The sequence below is a fragment of the Microtus pennsylvanicus genome, chromosome 11 (genome assembly GCF_037038515.1).
Source record: "Microtus pennsylvanicus isolate mMicPen1 chromosome 11, mMicPen1.hap1, whole genome shotgun sequence".
NCBI lineage: Eukaryota > Metazoa > Chordata > Mammalia > Rodentia > Cricetidae > Microtus > Microtus pennsylvanicus.
The window spans coordinates 91,280,659-91,300,347 of NC_134589.1; the positions used below are offsets into that span (position 1 = coordinate 91,280,659).

The following is a 19,689-nucleotide window of genomic DNA, read 5'->3' on the forward strand; positions in this document are numbered from 1 at the left end:
CCAGCTCCAGGTGCTCACCCCTGTGTTGAGCTTGAGCATGGCTTCTTCTTCCTCTATGAGGGCTCCAATGCCATTCGTTGGGTCCATCACTCCACACAAGTTACTATCCAAAGCCCAGTCACTTGCCCGCCTCTCATGCTGGTACTGCAGCGCAGGAAGCTGGATGGCTTGAATGTCCATGCTGGTGTCTACCAGCTTACCAACCCTGCACCAGATACAGTCAGCAGTCATAACTCAGCTCGTCGGTAGGGGATGAAGCTATTGTTCCACCCAGCAACAGACACAGGAAGAGGACTTTTTATAGAAGCTCTGAAGCAGAGCAATGCCATCACCCTGTGTGCTCACAAGTTCACCTACCCACCAACACGTATCTCCAGAGCATCATCCCTGTGTTGCCAGATATAATGCCCACGGGAAAGAGACAACCAGCTGGGGTTCCAAAGGGAACTGCCCAGCATTTGTGACCAGGGTGTTTAGGGGGGAAAGAAGGGATGTACAGCACCATGGCTTCACCATGTATGAAGGTAGTTCATCACGCAACCTGTGCTGGGTCCCAGGAAGACAAAGTTCAGGGGCACTGCCAGCCAGAGCTAAGCTGGGAGGCAGACAACTGTGCTTCAGAGGGCATGGCAGGGATAGACACTGTAGAGGGAGGCAGGCCATGGGGTTGCAATCCTGCAGCAGGTACTTGGGGCTGCACTGCAGCCTGCTCCAGGCTGTCACATGGTTCACAGGCACATTCTCTTTGGGCTCTGGTTAGGGATATGAGCTGTAGACAGTCTCCCCACACACTGGAAAGTTCTCGGAGGCAGGGCCCTCTCTGGTTCTTTTTCTCTTCTGGCATTTGTGTGGTAGTGCCCATGCTGTCCCTTGATATGGGATTCTCCTCAGTATGCTATGAATATGTTTTATTACCATTGTTTATTAAAGAAGCTGTTTTGACCAGTGGCTTATTAGAGTAAAGCCAGATGGGAAATCCGAACAGAGATACAGAGAGAAAGTAGGTGGAAAGAAGCCGTGTAGCTGCCAAAGGAGAAAGATGCCAGCCAGAACCTTACCCAGTAAACCACAGCCTCGTGGCGATTAATAGAAATGGGTTAATTCAAGATGTAAGAGCTAGCTAAAAACATGCCTAAGTCACTGGCCAAACAGTGCTGTAATTAATACAGTTTCTGTGTGATTTTTGGGTCTGAGCGCCCGTGAAGCGAATGGGCAGTCCCTGCCTACAGCCCCAGCTAGTCACTGAGCAGAGAAAAGACAGGATGAGCGAATGAGTAAAAAATGAGAGAATGCGAACAGACGAACAAAAAGACCAGGAAGCCAATGACATTCTTTTCTATTTTAGTGCTTCTGACAAAAACCTCTAAGTGACCAATGTATGTCCCTAATGGAGCCACAAGATAGCCGTATAATCCATTCCAGGCATTTATCCAAGAGGAATAAATGCATGTAACCACACAGAAGCTTGTATACAAAATGTCCACAGAAACATGACCGGTAAAAGGAAAAAGAGAAAGAGCACACATGTCCTTCAACTGAAATGAATAAACAAAATGAAGGCTGCTCAGCCACGACAAGGAACAATGCTCTTCAGACATGTGCTACACACTGGATGGACCTCAATGGAAGTGTGCTAAGTTGAAGATGAGACAAAATACCATACGCTGTATGATCAAATTTACGTCAAGTGTTCACGACAGGCAAAGCTTTAATGACAGAAAGCAGGTCTATGGCTGCAATTGACGGCGAGAAGGACAGGGAGTGCTAATATGTGGGTTTTGAGGAGCGGGACAGAGATGTCTAAAACACCTTAAATTTAGTACAGTGAAGACTGAGAAACTGTGAGCACATCAAAACCATATCAAAAAGGTGACTTTTAAATGTTATATAAATCATTTTAGTAAAGCTGACATTTAAAAACAGAGTGGTGGGGAGGTAGCTGAGTGCACAGCAGTAGCCTAGCATCCTACCCCTGATAGGATTCTCAGCCCTGCAAAAACCCAGCCTAACCCAACCCTGCAAGCAGTCCTTGATCAGGAACAACTGAGCCACTGAGCGGCTGAGGGGCTTTCTGGTCTGCCCCAAGCAAGCTCGTTTCTGCCTGGCTTTGTTCTCTGAAGCTTTCTTCAGGCCTTGCTCTGCTGGCCCCTGCCCAGGCCCTCCTTCACTGATTTTTCCACCAAGCCCGTTTATTTATTTATTTGGATACAAGATGTTACTATGTAGCCCTGGCTGTCCTGGACTGAATTCTCTCTGGCCTTGAATTCACAGAGATCCATCTGCCTCTGTTTCCGGAGTGCTAAGAAGAAAGGTGTGCACCACCTTATCTGGCCTTTTAAAAAGTGTGTGTGTGTGTGTGTGTGTGTGTGTGTGTGTTACATGCCATGTACATGTGGAAGTCAGAGGACTTCCCTGGGGAGTTGTTTCTCTTCTTCCATCATTAGATGGGTCTCAGGGACCAAACTCAGGCTGACAGGCTTGTTCTGAGTCATCCCTGGTCTCAGACCTATTTATTTTTCAGAGTCAAATCACAGATTCAAGATAGAGCCACCGAGCCGGGCGGTGGTGAATTAAGAATAGGCCACCCACCATCTGAGTGTCTGCTGTGCTGCCTGTCCTTACTGCTAACAGGGTCCTGGGCAGGCTGGCAGAGACCCAAGGCATTTTTCTCCTGAGATGAGTTACTCAGATAAACCACTGGCCTAGAGCTGAGGAAAAATGACAAGGTCAGAGGCTGGATGGGGTGACGAAGTGGACCGGGGACTAGACAGGCACCAAATCCCAGGAAACACAGAGATGCAGAGGCTTACATGATTTCTGAGAGTCACCTGGAATTGAGCCCTCGGGGACAGTTGACAGCAGATTGGCATGTGGCTCTTTTATTCAACTAAGACACACCAAAAGCTGCTCTGATTTTCCCTTCTTCTCTCCCCTGGCTGTTCTGTTTCAAGGTGCACAAACTCTTCCTATGCTTGGCTGTACTCACTGGTCTCCCTGCAGCAATGCTGGCCTTTCCTGTTGGTCTCCACAGTCCCTGAAGTAGATGCCTTTAAGCACACAGCACAAGATCTTATAACTTAGGCTGCCTCCTCTGACCATGGTTTCCTCAAGAAGAAAAAATTATTTCATAAAAAATATTTTACTTCCAGCTATTAGCATTATACCAGGGAGATAAGCATTCAAGACACTCCCAAGAAATATGGCAATGGTCTGGTACTCTAAGGATCTGAGAGCTAACCTACACCCTTTAGTATAGAAGCACAAATCCTGTGGGGTGACCCATGCCATGCTGACCTGTGTGTGGGGAGGTAGGCCACACTCCTCACACTGAGGCCATGGCTGCGTGAGTATACAGGTCTCTGTGAGACTCACAGCTGAACTCTGCCTCGGAGCACCTGCCCTGCTCACTCTCCACCTTCGACAGTGGCCTAGGGCAGAATCCTTAAAGAAAATCATCCCCAGTGAGGGTCTGGGACAGATGGAAGCCCACACTTACTGACCGAAGGAAGACTTCCTCCATGGTGGTGACAGAGGCTCCGAAGCTGGCGATGCCCAATTCCTTCTGCTTCTTCTCCAGTTTAGCAAACAGACTTTCAAACCTGAAAAAGTGATAAGGCTTTTGCAGACACTTTCTAAGTAATCACCTCTGTATACAATGCAGAAGACAGGGTAGAACTGTCTCTTGCAATGCTATTTTTCCTTCTTTAAAGACGAATTAAACACATATTTGGCGGTCGAACCTGCAGCTTCCCGGTGTTGTGCAAGTGTGCTACTGTCGAGCGACAGCCACACTGACAGAGTTCTTACTTTTATAGAGATGTTTTAGGTTCATGGAAAAATTAGAGGAGATAGAGATTTATTATGTCATCCTACACATTTTCCCTTCTGAGCACGTGGACTTGGGCCCTGAGAATACAAAGGAACCACAAAACAACCTGAAAAACAGACAGACCGACCCCTTCTGATGACTATTACTTGACTGGAGGGCTTTGAGAATAACAATGAAAGAATCACAGAACAGATGTGATGTACAAAACATACAATTTCTACAAAAAAACCCCCATAAAATCAAACACACACATAAACCATGTATATGAAAGTGGCAACCAAACGGTTGATATGATGGATATGAAGATAGATATGAAGATCTAAAAGTGATCCATAGCAGAGTTAAAGATATTACCCAGAGGCAACACCCCTACCATTCTGACCAGGCAGGCAGAATGGAGAGAGGTGATGATCAAGTATTTGTGAGCTTCCCGACCCATTCAATAAATACTGGAGCCGGGCGGTGGTGGCACACGCCTTTAATACCAGCACTCGGGAGGCAGAGGCAGGCGGATCTCTGTGAGTTTGAGACCAGCCTGGTCTACAGAGCTAGTTCCAGGACAGGCTCCAAAGCCACAGAGAAACCCTGTCTCAAAAATCAAAAAAAAAAAAATACTGGAAAACAAATGAAAAACCTTACTCAAAGCAACCATGAGAGAGGTACACGTTTTCAGCTGGGTGTGGTGGCGCACATCTCTGATCCCAGTACTGGGAGGCAGAGGCAGGCGGATCTCTGTGAGTTCGAGGCCAGCCCGGTCTATAAGAGCTAGTTCCAGGACAGGCACTAAAACTACAGAGAAACCCTGTCTCGGAAAAAAAAAAAGAGAATATTTATTAAAACAGTTTTGAAAATGTGAAATGAATAGTGGAGTTTTTAAACTATGGTACACTTGAGTTATAGATCATCATGTTACTATAAAACTGCATTACTGGACTGGAGAGATGGCTCAGAGGAGCAATTATTGCCTCGGTTCAGTTCCCAGCACCCTCTTCTGACCTTTGTAGGCACTGAGGACATGTAATGCTTAGACATACATACAGGCAAATCATCCACCCACAATATAAAAATAAAAATTAAACCCACATTACATGGGCTGTGGAGTGTAACTTAGTGGTAGAGCAGTTGTTTAGCATGCATAAGGCCCTGGTTTTGAGCCTGTTATAAAAAATGAACATTAGATGGGGCTGGAGAGATGGCTCAGAGGTTAAGAGCATTGCCTGCTCTTCCAAAGGTCCTGAGTTCAATTCCTAGCAACCACATGGTGGCTCACAACCATCTGTAATGGGGTCTGGTGCCCTCTTCTGGCCTGCAGACATACACACAGACAGAATATTGTATACATAATAAATAAATATTAAAAAAAAATGAACATTAGAAAACCTCATATACATATTCTTGCTGTGCTGGCTAGTCTCATGCCAACTTCACACAAGCTGTAGACATCTGAGAGGAGGAGGGGACCTCAACTGAGAGAATACCTCCACACGGTCAGGCTACAGACTTAAGTCATGTCCTTAATTAGTTATTGATGTGACAGGGCCCACACTGTGGGTGGGGCCACCCTAGCTGGTGGTCCTGGGTTCTATAAGAAAGCAGGCTGAGCAAACCATGATGAGCAAGCCAGTAAGCAGCAGCTCTCTATGGCCTCTGCATCAGATCCTGCCTCCAGGATCCTACCCTGTTTGTGTTCCTGTCCTGACTTCCTTCAGTGATGAATAGCCATGTGGAAGTGTAAGTCAAATAAACCCTTTCCTCCCCAACCTGCTTTTGGCCCTGGTATTTCACCTCAGCAAGAGTAACCCTAAGTGGGACAGACACTGATGCAAAGATTGTGGGGTACTGATGAGAGAGACCTGACCATGTGCCTTTCAGAGGACTGTGGAAAGGACTCTGGAGCTTTGGGCTAGAAAAGCCATTGAGTTCACATCATACGTGTCAGGAGAAATACAGATGAAAGACGTTTGTCTTGTGACGTTCCAGAGGGAAGTCTGAGTCACTTAAAGACTTAGAGTTAAGAATCTGTAGTTCTGGTCACTGGGAATGAAGAATTAGCAGTGGTCAATAAGATACCAGAACCACTAACGTGAAACCTTTTCTTTGTTGGGATAATTGATGCTGGTCAGCTGGAACTGAGAAATTAGCTGTGATTAAGAAGAGAGCAGCATCACCGAGGGGAATCTTCAGGGAAGTGTTTCCTCAGGGTCAGCATGCAGAAGCTGTGGTCCAGGGGCGGCCACGGCTGTACCATGCGCTGACAGCCAATAGGTCATGTGCAAGTGTTTCCCAACTGGTACTGAAGGTAATAGGGGTCGTGGAGAGCAGCTGAGGCTTGGCACTGCGTGGCAGGGCTGGGAATTCTTGAAGAGAGCCCAGGAGAAGCCCAGGAGAAGCTGCTGGTCAAAGTGCAGTCCAGTTGCAGTGAGGACCATGGGATAAACAACCAGGACAGCAGCAACAGTGGCATGGAGCCAGCCTGCCACTAGGAGACAATCTGTGTGTGCTGCAGAGGGTGGAGCCAGAGAAGTGGCCCAATAATATTTATTCATTTATTATGTATACAATATTCTGTCTGTATGTATGCCTGCAGGCCAGAAGAGGGCACCAGACCTCATTACAGACGGTTGTAAGCTACCATGTGGTTGCTGGGATTTGAACTCAGGACCTTTGGAAGAGCAGGCAATGCTCTTAACCACCGAGCCATCTCTCCAACCCAGCCCAAGTCCTTCTGAGGAGGCCTTGAGTGGATTTCAGACATTGGACGCTGCCTTATTTACACAGGTGAAATTTGATTTTGCTTTGTTTGTGACTGTACCCTGGTTCTTCCCTCTTGAAATAAGAAAGTATTTAATGAAGCCGGGCAGTGGCGGTGCATGCCTTTAATCTTAGCACTTGGGAGGCAGACACGGGGATCACTGTGAGTTCAAGGTCAGCCTGGTTCACAGAGTGAGTTCCAGCACAGGTTCCAAAGCTACAGAGAAACTTTGTCTCAGAAAAAAACCAACCAACCAACCAACCAACCAACCAACGAATGAACCAAACAACAACAACAACAACAACAAAAGAAATACCAGACCAGTGGATGCTTCAGAACCCCCATTCCTGGGCCAGAGATGCTCAAGCAGTCATAACAGAGAGGGCACAGAGCCCTCTCAAGGACACGTACCTGTGTGTGCTTTCCTTGGGAAGAATAAAGGACAGCTCGGCCCCAGCATGGCTCTCCAGCATGGCATTGGGGACATGGTGGTGTACTAGCTGAGAGACACCTTCGGGATTGCAGTGTGGCTCTTTCACCAGTGTCATGTGGTAGCCAGCTCCTGGAACACATGGACCAAGTGTCAGGCCCTTTGGTGGCCCCACTGCTTCTGACACGCCACATCCCTGTGGCTCAAATCAGACATCTGCACACTGGGTACAACTGAACCAGGCCAGGTTCATCTTGGGCTCTTCCATATAGTGTCACCTCCCACAACCTATGTGGGAAAAAGTGCTAGGGAAGCTGGGTCACTGAACGCAGCCAGGTGCACCTCCTGGGAGCCAGAGCCTTCGTGAGGATAAAACCACCAGCAATAACCTAAGCATGCGAGTGTGTCTGTGTAGTAGGATTCATGCAGATCATGGCTGCAAGGAGACACAGCAGGAGCTGTGAGGCTATACTGCACGCATTGAGCTCTGTCTGGCTTCTTGTCAATAATGCTTTTCAGGAAATGGCCCTTTCTTGTTCCCTTCAGAGACAAGGGTGTTGGACCCAGGACAATCAATGGCATGGCTAACTGGGCAAACAGACAAGAAGGAACAAGCAAAACTCTCGAGGCCCTAGTAAAGATGGACAGAAGACACTTTTGGTAAAGGAACCTCAGTATCTTCACTAGGCACATGGCCACTTAGGATGACAGGGCCCCTCTCTAGCCCTGGCTAGACTGGGGAAATCTCTAGGGGTAAGTGCTTGGCAGGGGAGAGGTGAGGTGAGAACGCTGGGGCATTTTGTGGGGAGAAGTACTCTTGTATGAGGGGAGGAGACAGGCACAGTTAGACCAGGAGGTGACAACAGAAAGCCACACATTCCACACAGCAGGGGGCTGACTCGTCACTCAGCCTGCTGGACTGGGTTGTGCAACGAATACTGCTCTTAATGCGAGTAGCATGAAGGAAAGCACCCATGTTTACTCCCATGGATTCCTTCCCTGGGCAGTCCTGCTGTGGACTAAACAAGAGCCCTACCACTCAAGTACTCAGTCCTACTATCCCCACTGGATGGACAAGAGAAGAGAAAGCTTGAAGATGGCCTTGCCCAGCCACTATGGGGGCCTTTCGCAGGGGGTAGTGGTACTGGCCCTATCATTAGATGGAGGCTGACCTGAACTCCTCCTTCTCACCATATTTCTGCTTGAGGAACAGTGATGACCCACAGCACTGTAGCTCCCCCTTGGCCATGATGGCGATGCGGTCTCCCAGCAGGTCAGCTTCGTCCATGAAGTGAGTGGTCAGCAGGATGGTGCGGTCGCTCTTCTGCTGCTGAAGAAGGTCCCAGATGGCCCTCCTGGACACTGCATCCATGCCCGAGGTGGGCTCGTCTAACATCAATACCTGGAGGGCAGAGGTGAAGCCTTGTGACAGTGACAGAGCCATGTCTCAGGCTCAGGATGGCTGTGCTGTGTGGCCTTCTGCAGCTTGACTTGGGGGTTAGTAAGATGTCCTCACCACCCCTGGGGCTGTCCCGTAGGAGCCTGACTTGGCTGCATCAAGAGGCCAGACCCCCTGCCCTATACCTTGGAACCGGCTATGAGGGCGATGCCAATGGAGAGTTTGCGCTTCATCCCCCCACTCAGGAATTTGGACCGCAAGTCCCGCTTGTCCTCCAGACTAAGGATGTGAAGCATCTGCTTGACTTCTTCAGGGCACTTCTGGAGAGAGAGGCCTTTCAACTGAAAGGTGGGGAGGAGAAGTACGAGTCAGGTGGCGATAAAGGTGCCAAACCCTCTAGCAAGTTCTCTGGCCTAAGAGATAACTTCCTCTGGCACGAATGGACTCTGCTCATCTGCCTAGGATTACCCTTGCTTCCATGGACGAGCTCCTCAGAACAGACTACTGAGAGGCTAATGGAATACTGGGACAGCTGCAGAATCCTTGGTAGAACAGTCACTGCCCACACGTCTCTGTCACCCTAACTCACCTGTGCATAGAAGTAGAGGTGTTCTGCAACTGTCAGGTTGTCAAACAGGACATCGTGCTGGGGACACAGGCCCAAACTCTTTCGGATTTGAGCCATGTCTTGGGAAATTTCATACCCATGAATATATGCATGTCCACTGGTAGGGGGAAAGAGACCTGCAGCCAAATCAAAGACCCCCAAGTTCATCATGAAAATCTTGTTCACTTGTGCAAGGTACAATGACCTCCTGACTCAGCTAAATCACTGCCCCCATTTTACTGAGGACCGTATCCAGAAGACGGTACTGGACCCCTGCATTCGGCTACGTTAGGCTCTGTCCAGCAGAGCAGTAGGAGACGAAGGATGGGACCTCAAGCTCTGTTGCAGGGCACACCACTCTGTCATAAATAAGAAACTCACTCTCATGCGCACAAGTGTGTGCAGATACTGGCTCCAGCACTATCACAAGCCCCACTCTCAATGTCAAGGTGTGTGCTACTGACAAGCACCTCAGTGTTTCAGGAAGAAACTTCCACACCGGTGAAGCATACAGGGGATGAGTCCCCTCCTTTCCTCCTCGTATCCCTTACTCTTTCCCATGGGTACTGGGACTGAACGTAGGGCTCAATGAATGCCAGACAATCACTCCACACGGATGCACACCCCTAGCCCAGCACAGCTCTCTTCAGTCCTGTGTGGCTGGAGAATTAGCTGTACTTGTCATTACTGACCCCACCAGGTTTGGGCATTCATAGACAGGCTGAGAACAGGGTGGGAACCATTTAAAGGCTCCCGTATGTTCCTCTGGGCCATGGGCCTAAAACTTAACTGGGTATGAATGAAAGTCATATGAGAAAAATCCATGGCTGATGGGAAGTAGCCAGAGGGGAAGGGCCTGTCTGTCTGTCATAGATGGACATGGAGCTACCTCTCACCTGTTAGCATGGACATGGTCGTGGTCTTGCCAGCACCGTTGTGGCCCAGTAGGACTGTTATCTGTCCTTCATACAGGTTCAGGTTCAGGTCTCTGATGCCCACTTTGTCCTTATTACCCACTTGGAACACCTGTAGGTAAGGCAGAGAGCTGCCTGACTTCCTGTGGTTCTCAGGGTCTTCCTTTCCCTTTAGGTCTAGTATCTCAGGACACTGAAGCAGGCACCATGAATCAACACCCAGAACAGAATTGTGGGGCGAGGCTACATGCCTCTGTTAGTCCCTACATGACTTCCTTCTTGTTACTGTGCATCCAGTGTAGCCTGTACTGAGTAGCTAGTGCAAGGAACACCCAGGACTAGATGGTCACAATGCCACAACACCACAACACTAGCCAACCTGGGGCAAGATGTGAAGGGATGGTCTGTACCCTGGAGAGTGGGTCAAGAGCAGCTGCGGGGATCCCATCCTCCTCCTTCAGGTGTTTAGGATAGCTGGAGGGAGCCAGGCCTAGAGAGAGCATCTCTAGCTGACTGGTCTGCCTTCAAGGCCTCACCTTAGATAGATGCTTGATTTTGATCCCAGCTACCAGGTCCTCTGGCTCGGCTTCAAAGTACTCAGTTCTGAGAGCCTTTTCAGGGTCACTGTCTTCTTCTTCTTTCCCTACGACCGTCCTTGGGTTCCCGCACCAGTAGGAGGGCTGGGATGCAGGCACGTGGGTATCAGAGTCATTAGTGTCAGTTCATTTTATTCGTGAGCAACAAAGTAACTACCATCGACACACTAAAGACATGCAAAAACGTGATGTCACTGCACCTTCACAGGGTGTATGGCTGAGGAGACAACACCATCTTTATACTGAGTCCCTGCATGTTTTCTGATTTGACTATACCTGGGAAAGCTCTAGTTCTTGCCTCCTAATCTGGTAAATGGGCACAAGAGTGGACTGTTGTGAAATTCAGATTTAACAAAGAAAAGGGAATTTGTCATCGTTATGAAGAGACATCACTGAGCAGCCCTGTCCAGAGCACTATCAGAGCCTAAGAGGAATGGGGTTGTATCTCTGCCCTCTCTCTTCAGCAGTGACAAGCTTCCTGTGGATGGGGGGGGTCTGTGGGGGATGAGAGGATGTGATGTCTGCTGAGGATCTGTTAGTTCTGTCCTTAGTTCTGATGGGCACACCGTACCGGTACCAGACACATCTTGTATGGAAAGTGACTGTGAAGTCAGAATGGATTTCACATAACAAAAGCCCATAATTCAATGGCATTTTCCCTCCATAGCTATGGCCGGGTGGTGGTGGTGCACACCTTTAATACCAGCACTCAGGAGGCAGAGGCAGGTGGATTTCAGTGAGTTCCAGGCCAGCCTGGAGCTACAGAGCGAGTTCTAGACAGACTCCAAAGTTACAGAGAAGTTCTGTCTTGAAAAACACTAAAAAAGAGTAATAATGTCTGTCTTCTCTAACAACAGGTGTCACCTTGCATTTGATGGAATACAATAGCTGACACTTGACAAATACTTGCTGAATCAAAAAATAAAAATAAAAAAGAACTGGACCTAACTATCAATTGGAAGTTTCTAGTGGATGATGGTGAACCCTGGCCTGGGGATACTACTACAAATGAAGTTCACTCATTAAAAACGCTATATATTTAAGTAGAAATATGCTTCCAAACTAAAAATACACTTATAAATACGGCTAAATAAAAGTCTAAGAACTAAAAATAGATACTTAGGCATATGCATTCAAAATAACAAACACTGCTATAATAATAAAAGGCACATTTCATGTCTGGTTTATAATATGGTCCACTTTTATCAAGCAAATTGTCTGCAGGGGCCAGGCAGGAAGTGCACAGGACAAGTGTGCAAAGGCCATGAAGACTAGTACTGTCTAGTACCCAACAGCATCTAGAATCACATTGGAGACAACCTTCTGGGCGTGTCTGTGAGCGAGGTGGGAAGACTCACATTACACATAGGTTTCATTGTTCATTCATGACTGAAGGAAAAGGAGAAAATGAACGGAGCACCAGCATTCAGGATGTCTACTTCCTGAATAGAGACGCTATGTGACATTGTGTTCCTGCTGCCATGTCTTCCCTGAAAATGAATGAAATTTATGCCCTGGCAATGCTGAACTCAGGACCTTTGGAAGAGCAGACAGTGGTCTTAATCGTGGAGCCATCTCTCCAGTCCCCCAATAGAATGTATCCTCCCCGCCCCAAACTGTAGCCAGAATAAACCCATCTTTCCTTAAGATGCTTTTATTAGGTGTTTGTCAATGAGAAAAGCATTACAAAGGCACAACCAGGCATCAGCAGTGCTCCTTTCTAGTGGTGGGAAGTGCTATCTATTTCAAAAGTGTGGTTCCCATCCCCACAAAAAAAGCTTCATTATTTTGTAGGCAGAACAGTAAGCTGTTTGTTGTTATGCTGGGGACAGACCTCAGTGTTTATAGGCGAGGTCCTGGGCTTAAACCTTGACATTATTTCTAAAAATTAAAAGATTTTTCATGAACAAGGAAGTGTGTTTGGGGACACCAGTGGCTGTGTGCTTCAGTCTCCGTGAGCCTGCATCTCAGACACTGGGGAATAAAGTCTGTCTTTATCCTATGAACAAATCTTAAGGGCCCTCGGGACAGAGATGCATGGGTCAGAGTTCCCTAAGCCAGCCCTACACAGGTGTCATGCACTGGAACTGGAAGGGGTTCCATGTGAGTGCTGGGGACACCTCTGTTCCCCAAAGAAGTGACCTGCTTGAAGAACAGGGCATCAGCACTCACCATAAGGAAGAAGTACCAGGGCTGGGGCACGCCAAACTGGCCTGGGAAGACAGCCTCCACGTACCAGGTCACCAGGCCGTAGAGCACCGAGTCCAACAGCAGCATCCCCAGCACTTGTCCAAAGCAGAAATCGTCATCCACGTTGACAGGGTTCAGGAGGTCACGCCACTGGATGCCAGTGCCTGAGGATGCACCAGGAGTAGTCCATAACCGTCCTAGCTGCACCTCCCACGTGCTGGTATTACAAGTGTGTACCACCACACTCAGCTTGTGCTGAGTTAGGGACTGAACCCTAGGTAGACACAACCAGCTGAGCCACATCCCACCCCTAGACAACTTTTCTTCAAGTCTTGAAGACAGCAGTAAGTTTAAAAAATTAGCAAATTGGAATACTATCAAAAGCTCATGAACTTGAGCTAAGGAGATGGCTCAGAAGTGAAGAGCAATGGTACTTCTTCCAGAGGACCTGGTTGTGATGCCTAGCACCATTTTGGTGACTAACAACCCTCTGTAATTCCAGTTCCAGGGTATCCAACTCCCTCTCCTGGCCTCTGCAGGTAATGCATGTATGGAGTGCACAGAAGCAAATGCAGGCAACTCTCTCCAGTGACATCTTTAGTTTTTTAAATTTATTATTTTTATATTTTTTACTTTTTTAGATATTCAAGACAGGGTTTCTCTGTGTATCCCTGGCTGTCCTGGAACTCACTCTGTAGACCAGGCTGGCCTTGAACTCAGAGATTTGCCTAAGTCTGCTTCCCAAATGCTGGGATTAAAGGCATGTGCCACCATTGTGTGGCTATCTTTAAAATTTTTTTTTTTTGGTTTTTCGAGACAGGGTTTCTCTGTGGTTTTGGAGCCTGTCCTGGAACTAGCTCTTGTAGACCAGGCTGGTTTCGAACTCACAGAGATCTGCCTGCCTCTGCCTCCCAAGTGCTGGGATTAAAGGCGTGCGCCACCACCACCTGGCTTATCTTTAAAATTTTTAAAAGGTCATAAACTTTGCATTTCATTGGTTAAATGTTTACATACACATACATATATGCATATGTATATACATAGGTACACAAATGCATGCACACATGAGATCTGGTGTTAGGTCAGTGTGAACCAATAAAACCGAAAGAACTCAGGACTATTATGAAGCTCTACGAAGCTCATCATCGGTGAGGAGCTACAAGGCACATCAGTGTCATAGCCTTGAAAGCCTGGACATAAGCATCTGACAGTCTTCCGTTGGCCAGAGGACCCTGGATGAAATGTTTGCTCCACAGCCTTGGTGAATATGTACCCTCAAACAGCTACAGAGTTGTCTGTTTTAAGGAAAGTCACATGCATATATGTGACAGTTGCTTAGCTTGGTTTTTGTGGGACTCTTAACAGTGGGAACAGGGGCTGTCTCCAATACTTTTACTGGCTTTTGGGACCTTTTTCCTCATACTGAATTGCCTTGCCCAGCCTTAATATAAGGGGAGGATTTTAGTCTTACTGTTTTGTTGATATTATGAGAGGTCCGACCTTTTCTGAACAGAATTTGAGGAGGAGAAGTGGATGGGGGGGCAGCAGAGGGGAGGTGGTGAGGAAGTACTGGAAGGAGAGGAGGGAGGGGAAACTGTAGTCAGGATGTAAAATAATTACATTAATTAATTAAAAAAGAAAAGTCACTACACAACTTTGAAAAAAAAAGGTGCCATACATTGAGATTCCTCTTTGGAAATGGTCTTTTATTTTTAAAAATATTTACTTTTATTATTTTTCAATTATGTATAGGAAGATGTTTGTGGCTGCATGTGGGTATGTGTGTGAATTCAGGTGCCACAGGAGGTCAGAGGTGTCAGATCATCTGTACCTGGAGTTAGACAATTGTGAGCTGCCTGATGTGTGTGTTGGGAGTGAACCCCAATCCTCTGAAAGTTCAGTAGGTGCTCTTAAATAATGAGCCATTTCTTCTACCCTGTAAAAGGCTTTCTTTTTTTGTTTTTGTTTTTCAAGACAGGGTTCCTCTGTAGCTTTGAAGGCTACCCTGGAACTAACTCTTGTAGAATTCGAGGTTGGCCTCGAACTCACAGAGATCCACCTGCCTCTGCCTCCCGAGTGCTGGGATTAAAGGTGTGCACTACCACTGCCCGGTTCTGTAAAAGGCCTTTTAAAAAGTACTAGAGGCCTTGGAAGTTTCTGCTATTTTACAATGTCTACACTCTATCCATAGGCTACTAATGATAGAAATACACAGGCGTTCTGTTTTGACCTTGGTGCTGGGATTACAGAAGCACCGCCATGTCTGGTTTTATTCAGTGCTAGGCAACAACCCAGGCCCTCATAAAAGGTAGTTGTTTTGTTTTATAAGACAGAGTTTCACTCTAGCCCATGTATGGAACTCATTATGTTTCTTGGGCGACCTCAAACTCACAACAATTCTGCTGTGACTTCCTTAGTGCTAGGATTACCTTGCTCAGTGGTATGGTTTGAATACATGGCCTTATATTCATCTGTTTCCAGTTAACAGTGTGAGAGACAGCCCTCATAAACGAACCAAAGCTGCTGGGCGGTGGTGGCGCACATCTTTAACCCCAACACTTGGGAGGCAGAGGCATGCGAATCTCTGTGAGTTTGAGGCCAGCCTGGTCTATAAAGAGAATTCCAGGACAGCCAGGACTACACAGAGACACTCTGTCTTTGTTGTTTTTGGTTTTTGTTTTTTGAGACAGGATTTCTCTGTGAAACAGCATTGGCTGTCCTGGAACTCAATCTGTAGATCAGGCTAACCTCAAACTCACCTCTGTGAGTCCCCCTGCCTCTGCCTCCTGAGTGCTGGGATTAAAGAAAAGCCCTGTCTTGAAAAACCAAAAATGAACAAACAAAAACAACCTCCCCAAACACAAAACAAAACAAACAGCAAAAGGACCAAAGCTGTCATGAAACAGGTCTTAAGGAATGGTTTTCCCTTTCGGTCTCCTGCTCTATGAGAAACTACATCCATGATGCCGTCTTGGAAACAGGTGTCCCATCTCTCCAGAACTCCCAGCCTCCAGAGCGGTGAGAGCCAAGCTACTGTTTCACACACTACCAGCCTCAGGGGCTCTGTGACAGCAACACAAACACATCTGACCAGAAGGGCCTCATGCAGTGAAGGGAGAGAAGGACTCCCAACAGCTGTCTGTTGACCACCACACATGCCCTGGGGCACATGGATGCCCTGTGTGCACACATACTCACAATAAAAAATGTAGTAAAAAAGTTTCTAAAGGGAATGGTGAGACGGATTAAGAGTATTTGCTGCTCTCGCAGAGGACTGGAGTTGGATTCCTGCACCCACATCAGGTGATTCACAACCCTTGTAACTCCAGTTCCAGGGGACCCGATACCTTCTTCTAAATCTGTAGGATCTTCACTCACACGTGCACAACCCCTACACACACACACACACACACACACACAGAGTTGAAAATAAAAATACACTTAGAAGGCCGGGCAGTGGTAGCGCATGCCTTTTATCTCAGCACTTGGGAGGCAGAGACAGGCGGATCTCTGTGAGTTTGAGGCTAGCCTGGTCTACAAGAGCTAGCTCCAGGACAGGCTCTAAAACTTCAGTGAAACTCTGTATCGAAAAAAAAAATTACACTTAGAAAACTTTCAAATACAGAAGGAGGAAGAGAATCAAGCTAATTGGTAAAATCTAGTCACTGGACAGAGCAGATGGGGTGACCGACACCTCTCGTGTTGTGTTTGGCTCCTAGTGGCCTTATCTGAGCTACTTCCCCGTTAGTCTAGGGCCAAGCTAAACACCCTAGCTCAGGTGCTCCAATCAGTTTGCTTTCCACCTGATGTGAGTCTAACTGTTAGAAACCCTTTGGGCAAGACGCTTCTTACGAAGCTGCAAGAATCAGCAAGGCATGACTTGACGACTTTTGAGGATAAGACTTACCTTTGGCTTCAAATTTTCCTATGAGCTGGGCTCCCATTGCCATGGCAACATTAGATAGGAGACAGGATAAGAGCTTTTGGCTCAGGGTCATCCAGTTGTACCGAGGAGCCACGAAAAAGTAGGGGATGAAGGTGAAGTAGTACAGGAAGCCACCCACGGCAGCTGCTATGTTGGCTGTGGGGAGAAGGAGTATGGGTGCCATGAACTTGCTAGGAGACTTCTACCCCACCCAAGTCAGACCCTACCCCACCCAAAACCCAGCACAGGGACTACAGCATCTTCTGCATTATTAGCCCCCTCATGCAGATCTTTGCCCACCTGCAGCAGCACACACAAAAATGTGTACACATAAAACACGCTGGCAACAGCTTGAATGTAAAATAGCAACCAAGCTACTATTTTGCATATGTTTTTTAAAAACAATAAAATTACTTAAATGGGAGCTTGAGAATTCACAGTGAGGTATGGACTGACCTGAGACATACTCATTTTTCGGAAAAATTTAAAAGCATTTAAACTTAAAACTACGAATAATTACTAGGAGAAATGTAGCTTGTATATTACAAGCTATCAGACAGCCAAAAACTATTGTGAACTTTCTCTGTTCAACAGAAGTCAGCAAGGAAGAAAACATAAGCACAAGATGACAAGAAGTTGAACATAAAATTCAGAGAGCAGAAACGACTAGAGTATACAGGCAGGCGAAGCTTTCATTGCTAGTATCTCAGCAGTCCACAAAGTCACACTTGCCTTCTGCCGACTCCCCTTTCCCTGTAACATCCTGCCGCTCCTCTCTGGCTCACAGTGCATGCTCTCTGCCCTCTACCTATCGCCTGGCTCCTTCCTGGGGGATTCTAGGAGGCTCTGCTATGGCCTTTATTGTATTCCTTTCTGCCTTCCTCTCAAACTCAGCCTCGGGATCATCAAAATACATCCCTTTGACCCTGTGACCATGCATAAACCCCCTTGTTTCCCTAGACCTGCATGACTCCAGTCCTCTGGACTAAGGGGAACAACAGGACTCACCTTTACTGAAGAAGGTACTGACCATGAAGCTGAAGGAGATGGAGGAGATTGCAAAACACAGCAGGAAGACCAGCACCAGGGAGGGGTCGCTGTTCGAAAGGACTGCTATGTCCTTCTTCACCTGTAGAAGCCAGAGTGGCAGGGTGAGGCAGGGAAGGCAGAAATGAACCAGGAGGGGCCTAAATTTCCAGGTCTCAGGGACACTGCTGGATGGGAAGGGATCCTTGTTTCACCCAGTGGGAAGCCCTGCTTCTTTTCCCCAGGAGGGGAAAGACTTGCCCTGGGGTCAGTGGCCATGAATGTTCTACGGCCTAGAGTGCTGGGATCTCTGCACCCCCCCTTCTTCCTGACAAAGTCCTCACAGAAGCTACACTTACTTTGACACAGAACAGCAGGGTCATGAAAGAGACCATGATGAGGAAGAACAGGAAGAACATGAGGAACCACGCACTCCAGTGCAGCCAGCTGCTGAGCCCCATCATGCGCATGTACTCCTGTGGACGGGAGACGGCATCACAGAGTCAGGCTATTATCCTGTCTGCGCGCTAGCAGCTTTTCCCCACAGTCCTATGTGTGCCAGTCTGCTTATAAAAACACAGTGCCATCTATAGGGCAGGGGGCAGCCCAGCACACCTGTGCTGTACGCATAGGCAGGAATCACCCAGCATACCTGAGGGGAAAGAGGAGGCTGTGGTCTGTCATGCTAGTGCTTGTCCAACAGTTCTTATCCTTGTGGTGAGAATCTAGCCCTTTTCTGCATTTCATCAGCGTTACACACCACCTATCTGGGAGGCTACCCGACAGTCAAATCAGCATTAATTGCCCTTTCCTAAGTCACGATGGTCGGTCCCACTCCCTAGCCCACCAAGCAATTTGGCCTGGTCTGTTCTGCGTCATGAGAGCTAAGACTATTGGGCCCACTAAGTTCTGTCATGCCAGGAAACCCCCTTCTCTGCTTGTGCCTCATTCAGGCGTGACACAGGTACCCGACAGATGTTAAGCTGGTGAATTCTCTGCGTCCCTCAGGGATGCCTTGTATGCCGTGGAGCACCCCACACTCCCAAGGGATGCTCCCAAGTCTGCAGGGATGTCCTGTATGCCGCGGGGCACCCCACACTCCCAAGGGATGTTCCCATGTCTTCATATTACTTGAACTGATTCTGAGAAGCCAGGAGTGTCAGCTGGCATTAAGATCCAGAGTCACCCAGTCTGGTCCCCTCCTAAGGTTGGCAGACTCTGTAGGCTACTGACCACACTGACAGCAGCCTCCTGGACTGTGAGCCTTGACCAGTTTGTGGCCAAGCATACACATTAAAAGACCTAGGCATCTGCTCATTTGCCTTCCCACATTGAAGGAGAACCTTTTAGGGAAAGGAGCATCCTGTCTCTGTGGAAGAATAGGATAAGGTGACCTGCAGCAGCTCTGACCAGGTCTTTCATTCTAGCCTGCTTATCAAGCCGTCGGGAGCAGCTCCTCCACTGACCAATGCTGCCTACGGGTTCTGGAAATCTAAAGCTGCAGAGGCAGAGTAAAGCGAAAATTCAGCACTTGGCTGGCAGTGTGGCTCAGTGGTAGAGTGCTTACATTCTTGAGACCCTGAGTTCCATTTCAACACTGACAACAGAAGCAAAACCAAACAGAACAGAACAAAAACACCAGGAGGGCCTTGGAGAGGTCAGATAAGGGGGAAAATATTATCAAAATATATGAAAGGAATTTTTTTTTTTGGTTTTTTGAGACAGAGTTTCCCTGTGGCTTTGGAGCCTGTCCTGGAACTAGCTCTGTAGACCAGGCTGGTCTCGAACTCACAGAGATCCGCCTGCCTCTGCCTCCCGAGTGCTGGGATTAAAGGCGTGCACCACCATCACCCGGCTGAAAGGAACTTTTTTGAAATAAAGAAACATTGAAGGACATCTAGGTTGTTTCCAGGTTCTGGCTATTACAAACATAGTAGAGCATATACTTTTGTTGTATGATAAGGCCTCTCTTGGGTATATTCCCAAGAGTGGTATTGCTGGGTCCAGGGGTAAGTTGATCC

General features: G+C 47.6%; 1 protein-coding gene across 8 annotated transcripts in view; it reads right to left on the reverse strand.

Annotated features, from left to right (window-relative positions):
• Positions 1 to 19,689, reverse strand: part of Abca3 (ATP binding cassette subfamily A member 3) — a 57,946-nt gene that overhangs the window by 16,830 nt on the left and 21,427 nt on the right. For all 8 annotated transcript variants that reach the window (XM_075941654.1, XM_075941659.1, XM_075941655.1 and 5 more), the window contains 12 exons: positions 18,028 to 18,144; positions 17,651 to 17,771; positions 16,625 to 16,798; positions 12,700 to 12,881; positions 10,468 to 10,611; positions 9,914 to 10,043; positions 9,000 to 9,154; positions 8,596 to 8,751; positions 8,203 to 8,413; positions 6,993 to 7,143; positions 3,501 to 3,599; positions 19 to 205 (listed from right to left, as the gene is read on the reverse strand). In XM_075941654.1, the coding sequence (XP_075797769.1) occupies positions 19 to 205; positions 3,501 to 3,599; positions 6,993 to 7,143; positions 8,203 to 8,413; positions 8,596 to 8,751; positions 9,000 to 9,154; positions 9,914 to 10,043; positions 10,468 to 10,611; positions 12,700 to 12,881; positions 16,625 to 16,798; positions 17,651 to 17,771; positions 18,028 to 18,144 (1,827 nt within the window). The remainder of the gene's footprint in view (positions 1 to 18; positions 206 to 3,500; positions 3,600 to 6,992; positions 7,144 to 8,202; positions 8,414 to 8,595; positions 8,752 to 8,999; positions 9,155 to 9,913; positions 10,044 to 10,467; positions 10,612 to 12,699; positions 12,882 to 16,624; positions 16,799 to 17,650; positions 17,772 to 18,027; positions 18,145 to 19,689) is intronic.